At 46.2% G+C, this 13062-nt stretch overlaps 1 protein-coding gene across 1 annotated transcript; it reads left to right on the top strand.

Annotated features, from left to right (window-relative positions):
* Nucleotides 1-62: 62 nt before the first annotated feature.
* On the top strand, nt 63-12410 carry GID4 (GID complex subunit 4 homolog). Its single transcript, XM_081840094.1, has 6 exons — nt 63-586; nt 7712-7771; nt 7926-8033; nt 8848-8949; nt 9982-10112; nt 11247-12410. The coding sequence occupies exons 1-6, from the start codon at nt 392-394 to the stop codon at nt 11308-11310; spliced, it is 660 nt and encodes a 219-aa protein (XP_081696220.1). The 5' UTR covers nt 63-391; the 3' UTR covers nt 11311-12410.
* The last annotated feature ends 652 nt before the right edge of the window (nt 12411-13062 follow it).

Raw genomic sequence — 13062 nt, 5'->3', positions numbered from 1 at the left:
CGCGTTTTGTCCCCTGCGCCGCGCCGTCTCCCCGCGACGCGGCGGAGCGAGCGAGGGAGTGGAAAGAGAAAAGCCCGGCGGCGTCTTGCCTTCCTTAAAAAAAAAAAAAAATCCCTTTCCCTCCCCCGCCCTCCTACCCCCACGTGACGCCGGACACCCAATGGGGTTCGAGCGCCGCCGCACGGCGGGCCAATCATGAGCGGCGGGAGGAAGAGGAGGCGGCGGCGGCGGCGGCGACGCCGCTGAGGGGGAGGAAAGGGCTGTGAGGGGAAAACAGAAAGAGGCCGAGCCAGGCCGAGCCGCGTCGGAGGCCGGCCGGCCGGGCGAGGGGAGGAAGGCGAGGACGGTGCTCGCTGCCCGCGCCGCGCTGGCGCCGGGGGACCCGCCCGAGATGCCGGTGCGGAGCGCCTGCCGCTGCCCTCCGGAGGCCCCGGGAGGAGCCTCGTCCGCCGCCCGCCTCGAGCCGCCGCCGCCCATCAACACGGCGCAGCCCGGCGTCAGCACCAGCCGCCTCTACAGCGGCGCCAAGTTCCGCGGGCAGCAGCGCTCCAAGGGCAACGCCTACGAGGTGGAGGTGGTCGTCCAGGTCAGCAGCGCCGCCCAAACCCCACCCACCTCTCTCCCTCCCTCCCTCCCCCCACCCACCCACCCACCCACCCACTAGGACTGCGGAACTCCCTGCCTCAGGAGGCAGGGGCAGCCACCAGCCCGCCCTCTGTGGTTGTTTGAGGAGAAGGCCTAGGGGGCCGAGGTCCCTTCGCCCCCCCCCCACATAATTGAGGGGGCTAAGCCCCCCGAAATTCATTCAAATGGTGTGTGTGTGAGATGGGTTATGTGGGGCAAGGCTTATCTGGGAGGGGGACCCCCATTTATTTATTTTTCAAGTTGACAGCCCTGCCATAGTAGTCTCGGCCCCTGCACCTGCTTCCCTTCTCTGGCTTCGAAAGAGGGTCGCGCAGATTCACCGAGGAGAGGAGCCATGTGGCTACTAGCCCCCATGGCTATCCGTAGCAGCAAATGCTTGCCAATCCCAGCTGCAGGAGGGGCTCTTGCGCTGGGGTCCTGCTTGCGGTCTTCCCTGTAATGGGCACCTACTTGGCCCACGGGATGCTGGAGACTTGGTGTACCTCTGGCTCTTCTTCTGTATGAAGACAGGGCGCTGAGGACTAGCAGCGCTGCAGGCTCTTCTTGGCGTTCTTAGGACTCGGCAACCGGCTTCTTCAAATGGATGGCTTGTGACAGATAGGAAGGAAGGGTTTCTTCATGAAGCAGGAGCCATAGAGTTTAGCTGGAGAACTCCCGGCCACAGGTTGCCTTGACAGCTGACAGCCTAGGTGGCGTTTGAAAGGAGGCTAGGTGCACTTAGGAAGGAGGATAAGGCTTGTCGATGGGCATTGTCCAAAATGTTCTGCCTCTGCTGTTGGAGGCAGTGTGTCTCAGTACGAGTGGCTGGGAATCGCCGATGGGGAGAGTGCTCCGGCATTTAGGCTCTCCTTGCAGGCTTCTTATAGACTTCTGCTTAGCTACTGCGAGAATAGGATGCTGGACTAGGTGGGCCACTGGCCTGATGCATCCAGGTTTTGAGATTTTCCCCCTTTTTGTTACTTTTCATGGCTTTCATTTTATCGCGCTCAGCTGCCTCTAAAAGATGTCTTCATGAGCAGCTTTTCTGCTCTCACTGCCTGGAATAGCTTCTTCACAGAGGCAGAAGCAAAGCTGAGTGCTAAATAGAAATATGTTTCTCCCGCGATCTTGGGACTGAGTGCGGTCCTCCGTTGGAACGGAATATTTGAAGATTCAGGACAGATGAAAGGAAGGACTTGGTCACACAGCGCATAGTTAGGCTGGGATCTGCTCCCACAAGATGTAGTGATTGCCACTAACTTGCATGGTTTAGGCAGTGGCTTGGATAAGTTGGTGGAGGTTAAGGCTGTCAGTGGCTATTGCTTATGACTGTGTACTATCTCCGGTATCGGAAGAGATGTGTCATTAAGTTCAGAGTGCTGAGGAACATGATTGGGGAGAGTGTACGGTTGTGCTCATTCTTGTGGGCTTCCCCGAGGGATCTGGTTGGTCACTGTGAGAAACAGGAGCCAGATACAATGCAACTTTGGTCTGATTCAGGAGGGCTGCTCACATGTCACTAGCGCAGCTGTCATGCACCTACTGCCCTCTGCCACATCTGAAAGAATGAAACCTCCCTCTCACCACAGCAGCTCTGCTAGTGTGGTGGTGGTTTATTTTTCAGTTTTATTAAAGCATTTTATTTTTATTCTACCCATGTAGTACAAATACACACATCACTATTTATTGTATTTATATGCCATTTTTCAGGGCAAAGCCCCTACCCCCAGAAGCTTACAAAAGACGATTAGCCACATACATATAATAATAATATAATATAGCTTCATATGCTAGCAAGAACATTGTGCTCCCAACTGACTTGCAGTTCAATCTGCCTATAAAGCTTCCAGTTATCTTCCATTCAGGGTGGCTTGCAACATGTTATGATTTTGTTTTTTTTTTAATCCCCCAAAGATGGGGTCAACAGTTTTAAAAATCCTAAAGCTTCGTAAAATAAAATCCTGTCAGAATAAAAATGTCTTCAGTGGCTGACAAAAACAGGAAAGGAGGGCGGACACACTTTGCAAGATGAATTGCCCCATAATTTGGGTGTGGCCACTGAAGGACCCTTCTTCTGGCCCCACCCAGCTATACTCTCTCCTGCCCTTGCTGCATGAGATACAGAGCCTCTCCCTCTGATCTTAGGAGGTGGGCTGCCATCCTTCACAGACAGGCTTGCCCAGAAGCATGTCTCAGTGGGAGTGCTTGCTCCCAAGCATACAGTTGTAGACCAGGTTTTTAAAGAAAGGTGTGTCAGCCCTCTGTCTTCCTTCTGGAAATTCTACAGTCTTTTGCTGCTATTAGGATGGGTAGAGGGGCAGTCTTCTCCCTCCATCTCACTGAAATTGAGATTAATTAATCTCAGGGAGCTTGAAAAGATCTATGTCGCTTGGTACTGTAAGAGGTAAACTGGGTGAGGAAGTAGTTGAAAGAGTAATGGGGCTGGAAGTGATACTAGCGTACCCGTTACACATTTAACTCAGGATATCTAAAGCACCGCCCAATAAATGCATTCTTCAAGGAAGCCGCTGCTAGTAGTCCTCCATGGCTTGGAGTTTTAATGGTTAATTTTATCTCTATTCTGTTCTCTCTCTTTTTGGGAGCCTTGTACCTCACCTGGAGATCGTGGTATTAAGCAATATATAAATTGTTGGAATAAAATAAGTAAGCTCTCCGTTTCTCTAGTGACAAGATGTGTGAATAGCCCTTACCCATTCTCACTTTAGGCTATATTCACTGGCACCCACCCACATACTGCCACATGTCACCTTTGGGTTCCAATGAAGTCAGTGGAACTTAACTTCTGAGTAGACGTGTATAAGACTACATACACTGTGAGCCACAAATCTTTTGCCTTGCGTCTGGTTCTTGCTCACTAGGTGGTGGTAAGCAAGAGCTGGTTCTCTCTGAGCCTGCAGCTAAGCGGCAGGGCACATGTTCTGTGTGTAAAGGCGCCCAGATTCAATACCCAGCATCTCTAGGTAGGGCTGTGAAAACCCCCTGTCTGAAATCCTGGAGAGCCACACCCAATCAGTGCAGATATTGCTGAGCTCAGTGGATGTGGACCAATGATCTGACTTCCATATGTTCCATGAGGAATTAAATCTTTCTTTCTAGTGTATGGGCCATAGCACGGTACAGGCAGCCCCCCATTTACACACAATATGTGTGTGACCTGTGTATATGTTCATCGCACCAAACCCAAAGTGACCCAGACACGTTGTAAAGATGTCACTGAAACGTCAGGGCAGGGCATTTGCATACTTTTTCAGGGGGTTCCAGTTACTGTATACGTGATTTCACTGACGCACACAGAGCCTTGGAACATAGCCCCTGCGGAAATGGGGGGCTGCCTGTAATAAAGCTGTGTTCTGCATGGAAAAGACCCAGATTCAATCCTGGGAACTTCTTTATAGGGAAAGATCCCTGTTTGAAATCCTGGAGAATCGAAGCCAGTATATATATATATATATATATATGCTTTCGTAGTATATATATCCCATTGTTAATTAATGGTCTGACTCTGCATTAGACAGCTTCCAGTGTTGTCACCTGCAAAAATGGGGATGATCCTGACCTATAATTTCTGGTTGTTATCATAATTAATTCACAGTAATCACTTTGAATGCTCAAAAGTGGTGTGTAAATGAGTGTTTATGAGAGTGGCTTTTGTTTTATTTCCCACCTTCCCAAATAGTAAGATCAGGCCAGTAGCCCACCTAGTACGGTATCCTGTTCTCACAGTGACCAATCTAATCTCCATGGGAAGCCTGAAAGCAGGAACTGAGTGTAACACCCCTGTCCCTGCCTGTGATTCCTAACAACTGGTATTCAGAGAAATATTGCCTTCAACAGTGGAGGCGAAACCCAGCCATTGTGTCTAGTACCACTGATAGCCTTATGCTTCATTAATTTGTCTAATCCTCTTTTAAAACCATCCACATTGTGGCCCTCACTGCCTCTTGTGTGAGTGAATTTCATAGTTTACTATGTGGAAAAATTACATCCTTTTGACTGTCCTGAATCTCCCAACATTCGGCTTTCTTGGATATTCCTGGGTGTTAGTATTACCTCTATCTAATTTCTCAATGCCATGCATAATTTTATACACTTCTGTTATGTCTCTTCTTAATCACCTTTTCTCAGAACTAAAGATCCTTTAGTGATGGAACCATTCCTCAGAAGGGGGTCACTCCATCCCCTTGATCATTTTGGTTGTCCATTTCTGAACCTTTTCCAGTTCTACAATGTCCTTCTTGAGGTGAGATGACCAGAACTGAACACAGTATTCCAAGTATGGCTGCATCATCATATATTTGCATAGTGGCACTGGCATTATATGTCAAATGAAGGGATTTTTGCCCCAATTTGCTTTTTTTTACATGGAATTGCTTTTACTGTTTTACTGCCCATTCACTCAATTTGGAAATATCCTATTGGAGTTATCTGCAATTCCTTCTTGTTTTAACCACCACAGACAATTTGGTATCATCTGCAAACTCACTTCTTACTCTAGATTTTTTCCTGAACAAATTAAAAATCACAGGTCCCAAGAGCAATCCTTGAGGGACTCCACGTTATATATACCCCATTAGGAGATCTATCCATTTATTCCTACTCTCTGATTCCTATTTCTTAACCAGTTACTCATCCTCAAGAAGACCTCTTCTCTTCTAATTCAGTGCCTGCCAAGCTCACTCGAGTATCTTTCATGAAGTACTTTGTCAAAAGCTTTTTGAAAGTTTGCAGTGTCAACTGGATCATCTGTGTGCTTGTTGACACTCTTAAAGAACTCTAAGAGGTTAGTGAGACATAACTTAACCTTTGTAGAAGACACACTTGCTCATCTTGACTCAGAGGCACCTAGCATTATCTTATAAACACCTACATAGGAATGTGCTCCTCAAATTCTTTCCTCTTCTTTTGCATCCCTTATTATCTGCTTGTATTTATTTCACCAAAGTTTGTATTCCTTTCTAGTCTCTTCATTTGAACAAAACTTCCATGTTGTAAAGGACACATTCCTGCCTCTACTAGCTTTTTAAGCATTGCTCGTTAAACACGCAGGCATTCTCTTGGCCCTGGGTGATACATTTCTTGATCTGTGGTATAGATGAGCTTCTAATGTTGTGGTCTTAAATAACTCTCAAACATTTGGGGTAATTTGACCCTCTTGACTTTCCCATTCAATTTCTTTTTTACCAATCCCCTCATTTGGGGGAAGTTTCCTCTTTTGAAGTTGAATGATCAAGGGGATAGTAGCATGTTGCCAGGACAAAATTACTCCTAGGGCCTGGTATCACCACCCACAATGATTCTGTGGAAGAATCTACTTTGGCCTTTCTGAATTTCTGTCACATATCCACAACTCCACATAGTTTGTGTCTCTGTACAAGCCATCAGGCTCAAACTGGGGATGGTCAAACTCTGCTTGTGAGTTTCCTAGAGTTCTCTGGCTTGCCGCTGTTAAAAATGGAATACTAGGCCTAGTGATCCTTTGGTCTGATCCAGGAGATTCAGTTCTTCTGTTCTTAGATTACACATGTGCCGTTCTCTTCCTCCAAAGGGTTGAAGTATGACTGTATGTGTCTCATGGGCAGTGCTTAGATCCAGACAAACAATACTACTGTTTCAGCTAGAGAGCTGTGGTAGTGTGACTTCAGACTGCTCTCAAGGGGGTGGGGTGGGGGGCTAAGCACAGACAAACAATGTCACAGTCTTAAGGTCAGGCGCCGCTAATAGCACCCAATGGTCATTGTTTTTCATTGCATCCAGTGCTATATTTGTCGACAGGTCAAATTATGCTTTTATGTTTGGTACTTTCCAGTTCTGTTGCTGCTATGGCTTATTGATTTTTAAAAAATTATAAACTGCCCTCTCATATAAAATCAAGGTGATGTACAACAACATATACAGGCAAAGTAAAACATAAAATACTGTAAAAACAATACAAAATGATTCATCATCTTGAAAACAGTTAAGCTGCATAGACCTCTCAGCATAAAAAGGTCTTAAAGAGATGCCTGAAACGTCACAGCAATGATCCTTACTCTATCAAGTCCACCCAAACTTTTTTTCTAAACTAAAAAGCTCCAAATATTGTAATATTTCATCACAGGAGGTCTGTTCCAGCCCCCTGTCCATTTTGAGAGGCAGAGACAAGGAGCAAAAAGCTGAATGGAAGGGTCAAGTTAATAGACACTTTCTAAGGCAAGAACTGCAAGCTTGCAAGACTGAGTGGAGAGGAGAGTGAAGTGTCTCAAGCTGTTGCCTTGACTCATCCTTTTCCTGAGCCGTCTCAGTGAGTCTGTGTGTAGTCAGCGTGGCAGCCTGTAAATCAGTAGAATGAGTCAGTTTCCTAACTCTGCTGCCATTCCCCTGGAAGCCAAAGAACTGTCCTCTACCCCATTCTCCTTTTCCAGATTAATGAAAGCCAGGGAGCATGGGGAAGCAGGATAACTGGTTTTAGTGCTGTGGCATCTCAAAGTAGGGCTGGAAATTTCCTGGGTACCTAGAATGCTGATGCTCATATTCAGAACACTTGGCATCCCTGTTCTTGTAGGGATGGTTCCCAAGCAAATGAAAATGAATCCAAACCTGCTGTTGCTTGGAAACAAGTAGTATTGTTCAAAAATTGCCTTTAAAAAACTGGCTGAGAGACTTCACTGTTCTGGGGAGCTCCTTTGAGTGGGGGATCCCAGTGGTTCTGTAGGAGCAGCCAGCAACTTGTATCCTGTGACCCAAATTTGAATTGGATACATGCTTGGAATTAGATAAATTCATAGATGTGGGACATGAGAGCTGTGCAGGGTCAGGATACCTCTGAATACCAGCTGATGGAGAGTAACAATGGAGGAGGGATGTTGCCTGCAAGTCCTGTTTGTGGGCTTTCTGGAGATGGCCACTGTGGGAAATAGGGTGCATAGATAAAAGAAACTCCTATCACCTTCCCTCAGTTCCGATTAGTCTTCACATTGAGACACTAGGAACAGCAAGTGGTGCATTAGTACCACTTGAGTTTGTTGGTGTGCTGATTGTTCTTTAACTGGTCACAAAGTCATGGGTGGTTTTCTGCTTTGTCTTCCAGCACGTGGACATGGAAAACTCCTATCTCTGTGGATACTTGAAGATTAAAGGCCTTACAGAGGTATGTGCTTGAGACAGAGTATTTTAGGCCAAAACTGATGTTCTGTGTGTTTCATTCCTTTACAAAGCCCTCTCCTAACTTCCTTGCAAAGGTAAGGAAACTTGCCTGGGAGGCTTGTATGTGCTCATCATGTTCTTGCTTGGTTCACTTGCAGGAATATCCAACCCTTACAACTTTCTTTGAAGGGGAAATAATTAGTAAAAAGCACCCGTTTTTAACGCGGAAGTGGGACGCAGATGAAGACGTGGATCGTAAACATTGGGTGAGTTCCTTGGGCCTAGCTATGTGCCTGGGCTGTGCCACTTCAGGCTGCAGGTGCAGGCTCACATAGTTGGCAAATTCCCTCCATCTAGGTGCTGGAAAGAAGGGTTCTAATTGAGTCTTCTCCCTTATTTGTTCCTTTTCTACAAGAAGGAATGTGTTTTAAGGGTAGAGGAAGAGTCCCTGGTAGTTTGAGGTGGTATACTTCAAGCACAGGTTTACCAGCTCAGTGAGAACTACACCCATCTGGACAGTTTTGGGCCTTAGTTTAGCTGAATTAGGACTTCAAGTGATGAACTACTCTTGGTGACTTTGGTTGGTGGTTTGTTTTTTTTGCCTCCGGTCTCTAGGGTAGGAATTGGCAGCAGGTTCTGGACAGCTTCTTACCAGATGTGTCTGCGCTAGCTGGACACAGAAGGAAATTGACAAAGAGCAACTCTTAAAAGAAATGACACATAATTACATAGCTCTTATTTTAGTGTTATTTTTTGTTCTTACTGGCTGCCTTCTTGAGGAAGGCTGTGATGTCGCTGCATCCCAGCTGTTTGGCGTGACTGAGGCTGAGTTTGTAGCTGCAGGCAGAAGGCTGGGTTTTGTGGGAAAGATTGCAATTCTGCCATGATCAGCAAATAGAGAGGATGGACAGGGAAGAGGGAACTTTGGCATCCTTCTCTGGAAATTGATTCCTTTAGTAGGTGGCACCCAGGGTCTGGCTGGTGGTGATTAGCTTGGCAGGTATTTGAACTTGTCTGGAGTCATGCAGCACACATCTTTCCTCTGGAATTGTAAGCACTGTGTGTCCCTTTTGCTTCTAGGGGAAGTTCCCAGCCTTTTACCAGTACGCAAAAACATTTAACTCTGATGACTTTGATTATGAGGATCTGAAGAACGATGACTTTGTCTTTATGAGGTGGAAGGTAAGTTCTTCATGTGCATTCACATAGGGTGTGTTGCTAGAGGGCCTGTGTGACAGTCTAACTGTCACTTAGCGCAGGCACACCCCTAGGAGGTGTAGGGTAATCTATCTTATTTGGTCTTGCTGCCTAATTGGGTTTCTGCAGGCAGGGTGGAAGGATAACACAAGGTTTCCTTCCTCCTCCACATCCAGCAGGGAGGGCAAACATCTCTGAAATTCCTCAGTATAGTGTGCAGTGACAGCATGCATTATAGAATTATAGAGTTGGAGAGGGAGGATCATCCAATCCAACCCTTTCAGTACAGGAATCAGCTTGTATTAGACAGTCATGCTTCCTGCACGGGACCCTACAAGGAAGTAAGAAGCGCCCTGCACCTCCAGTGTAGTCCTTGTTCTCTCTTGGCCCCAAGTCCAGAGCACTGCAGAGAACAAGAGCAGAGCATCAGCACTCTTATGTCCCCTTTGATGCAGTCAGGCTGCAGGGTTGTAGTGTCCCCTGAAGAAAATTTGTGAAGTTTGAACCTGAAATTTCCCCAGAATTTTTCCGGACTTTTTTTGTGTAGTAAACAAAGCTACAAAAATACATTGTGCTTTCACTTGCTGTACCAATATCTCAAATTTTTGTACATAGTTAAAAGTAGATGAACAGAAATATTTGATGAAAAAATTATAGTAAAGTAATACTTAGTGTGTGTTAAATGTCCTTTACTTTGAAATTATTTATATTGGAATATTTATGAATATGTTCATTACTGGCAGCTCAGTTGCATTCACTTCCCTTGCACTGTTTAAATTTCAGAGAGAAGAAAAAGAAAGCATGTTTTAATGTATTTACTTTAGTAAACCCAGTGTGAGCTGTGCTGTGTGTGCATGCAAACACTTAACTAGGGGCTGGTGCCTAATGGAAGCTGTAACAGGCGGGGTGGGTGTTCTATTTTTCTGTAGAAAAATTTCCAGCAGACGTTTCCTGCAGTGAAAAAAAAATATCCCAGCTCCCTTCTAGCTTTTCAAAATTTTGTTAACTCTTGTGCAGGAACAGTTCCTGGTCCCTGATCACACCATCAAAGACATCAGCGGTGCTTCCTTTGCTGGGTTCTATTACATATGCTTCCAGAAATCTGCAGCATCTATAGAAGGCTATTACTATCACAGGAGTTCAGAATGGTAAGGGGCTGCCTCTGTGGAGCTCTGGCTGGAGGACTTTCTTTTATTCTGCAGGGCAAGAGAAAAGGGCACTAAGCTCAATAACTTTATTGTGGTAGCCGAAGGCCATGACACAGACAATATAAAATACAATACAATACAAAAGCTTTGCTTAAACAACTAGAATCGTGTATTGCAAGCAAGCCTACAAATGAGGAGCCTCCACAACCACATACAGTGCATTTCAATTTAGACCTCTGAATCTTCCTTACAGTTTACTGCTATTTTGTCCAATTCCTCCTCCTAAACTTTCTTGTTCCCAGTGCAAAAAGAGTCACTTTATGTGACACCTAAGCATTAGACAACAGCCACTGAACCGTCTCCGCCAAGGAGAGACAGCTTTCTTGAACAAACAGGGGAGTCAGAAGCATCTCCTGGGTTCTGTGTATAACAGGCAATATAATAAATAATAAAGAATGTCTTCTACTTGTGGTTGCCCACATGCAGAGTCTATCTGTGTATGGGGTCTTGTTATAATGCCCATTCAGCACAGCTGAGGGCATTCCTTGGAAACGCAGCTCAGTAAAGGCAGATCTTAATGAAACAGGCAAGAGGAGAAAAGGGAAACAGATTCTACCAGTGCTGGAAATGAAGAATTGGGAGTGCACTTGGAGAGTGCACCCAATTCTTCCTCTTCAATTTGGCCCTGTGGGTTTACCTCTCCAGTGGTTTGAGCCAAATGGGGAGGCCTGGCATGCTTAATTGGGGCTCACCAGCTGAAAGTCACTCACTGCGACTTTACTGCTTTGCTCAGCTGAACTGGGACTGCTTAAGACACTGTGCCAAGGCAATCTACATGTTGGTCATGTTCAGACAATCCCATATTGGCCTAATAAGCTGAGATAGGAATGAGCCTCTTGCCTGCACTTGGTGCTCCTTCCTTCATGGTGCAAGCAATGAAACCAGGAACCCATGGTTACCATCTTCTGAATAAGCCAGGATGTTAAAATTAGGCAAGAGTGCTGGGGCTGTTGAGCAGGAGTCTGCAGTATGGCAACAAGTTTCCGGGTGTTACAGTTTGAAAACTGTTGCCCTTATTAAGCAGAATAAGGGGTAGATTATATCATTAAAATCCTCTTTGCTTGTCCCCCTCAGGTATCAGTCTCTGAATTTGACTCATGTCCCAGAGTACAGCGCACCCATTTACGAATTCCGGTGACAGCGATACCAAGAATGGCGCCGAGAGATGGCCAGTGGGGCCAGGGGGAGAGAGAGAGAGAGCATGCTCTGTTAAGACAACTGCGATGTCCCTGTCAGGACAGGAGACTCCAGGCTCTTCTCCTGTCGGGCTACCGGACTGGTGTGAGAGCGTGAATGTGAAGCCTGAGGCTGCCGGAGCCTGACCCTTCCTCCAGCTGCGTGGCAAACTTGATACTTTAATCTGGTTTTAAAGCTACCATTCAAATGCACTTTTCTTATTGCACAGCTAGTCTCTTTACCACTGAAAACTCTTCTGCCCCTTTCGGAGGAGGAAATGGCTGCACCCAGCTGGATTTCCTTAGAGTAGAGGAAACGTAAGCTGCTGCCGGCTTATGTCTCTCCGCACTTTGCTGTAGCTCATGGGTTCTACTTAAGAGCAAGTCATCCACAGATGCCCTTTCCTTTCGAGCCTCAGCATTGCATGAGGCTCCTGTGTGCGTCACACCCAGCTGCGGCATCCACTACGGGAAGCAGTTGGCCAAGAGGAGGAGGGCCTAGCAAATCGCCCGTTCCTGTTGGCTAGCAAGGCTGCATCTCTCAGGAACGCTAGCCAGTCACAGAGGCGTAAGCTGTTGTCTTGGATTGCACCAAGGGGGGAATGGCTAACAGGCCATCATAGTGGGAAACTTAATGATGCTTATGCAAAGTCTCAGATCTTAAAGGAAAAACTTTAAGGACTTCTTACAAAAAAAGAGAGACAGAGAGCTATTTTTATGGCCATCCCCCCTCAAAAAGACTCAATGGTATATGCAAATTGTCTCTCATTACATTTTTACCATGGCTGCTTTCCCTGAACCCCCTCATGGTGAAAGCAGTGAAAAGTCAGTGTTGGTTGATGGTGGTGATCTCTCTGTGCAACAATCCAGCAGTGTTGACACCCGCTCATCCCAGCGTAATCGCTTAGCGGTGGTGTGAATATTCAGCTCCATGCACATGCTCCCATTTCTCATGCTACAGGAAACATTTGACGTTTGCTATGATTTCTATCAGGGAAAAACCTTCTAACTCTCCATTAAAATAAACTGCTCTCCAAGGACTTGAAAATGTTCGGAAACATAAGGCTTGTGTGCCAAATTTTGTGTGGGGCTTGTGTGTCTGTGGTGGGCTAATACGTGTGTGTGTGAGAGTGAGTGAGTCTAAAAGTTGCTGGCCTGCTTAACATGGCACTCATCCACAGAGGGTTTTCCCAGAATCGTCTTGATTATATGTACCATTGGCTGGCCCAGGAGATGGAGGCAACTACTCTGCCACTTGGTAGATCAAGACTGTTGTGCAGCTGAACCTTTTGCAGAAAAATGTCCAGCTCTTTTCAGTTTTTCCTTTATGCCTTTGTAGGCACTTGTAGGATTTACAAGGCAGCTTAAAGCAGGTCTGTGTGCAAGGAAGGTACTGGTACTTTTCCTGGGAGTCTGCCCAAAGTTAAGGCTTACAGTGGCTGCCCCATTTGGGATCTGCTCTTGTCCTGTGGCATTGCTGTCATTCATAGTGGCTTGGATTTCAGAAAATAGTAATGGCACTTGGGGCTGAGAGATCATTTCTCTCCTCTCTACATGCAGGGCTCTGTGTGCACTGCAATAATGAGGGAGCACAGAAGAAAGTGCAGATTGTTGTAAGCCATGTGGAAGTCAACTTTCAGTAATTCAAGAGCGAATTTCTAGCCCCCATGGCATTGATATGTTTGAAAGTGCGGGAAATGCCTAGGGACGGTTTG

This window comes from Podarcis erhardii (assembly GCF_964252035.2).
Source record: "Podarcis erhardii genome assembly, chromosome: 14".
NCBI classification, from domain to species: Eukaryota; Metazoa; Chordata; class Lepidosauria; order Squamata; family Lacertidae; genus Podarcis; species Podarcis erhardii.
This window is presented reverse-complemented; position numbering and strand designations above follow the sequence as displayed.

Bases quoted from the DNA above. Each gene is read 5' to 3' on its own strand.
- GID4 (XM_081840094.1), top strand. From the start codon at position 392: ATGCCGGTGCGGAGCGCCTGCCGCTGCCCTCCGGAGGCCCCGGGAGGA. The intron at 587-7,711 runs GTCAGCAGCGCC...TTTGTCTTCCAG, and splicing joins AGGTGGAGGTGGTCGTCCAG to CACGTGGACATGGAAAACTC. The intron at 7,772-7,925 runs GTATGTGCTTGA...GTTCACTTGCAG, and splicing joins AGATTAAAGGCCTTACAGAG to GAATATCCAACCCTTACAAC.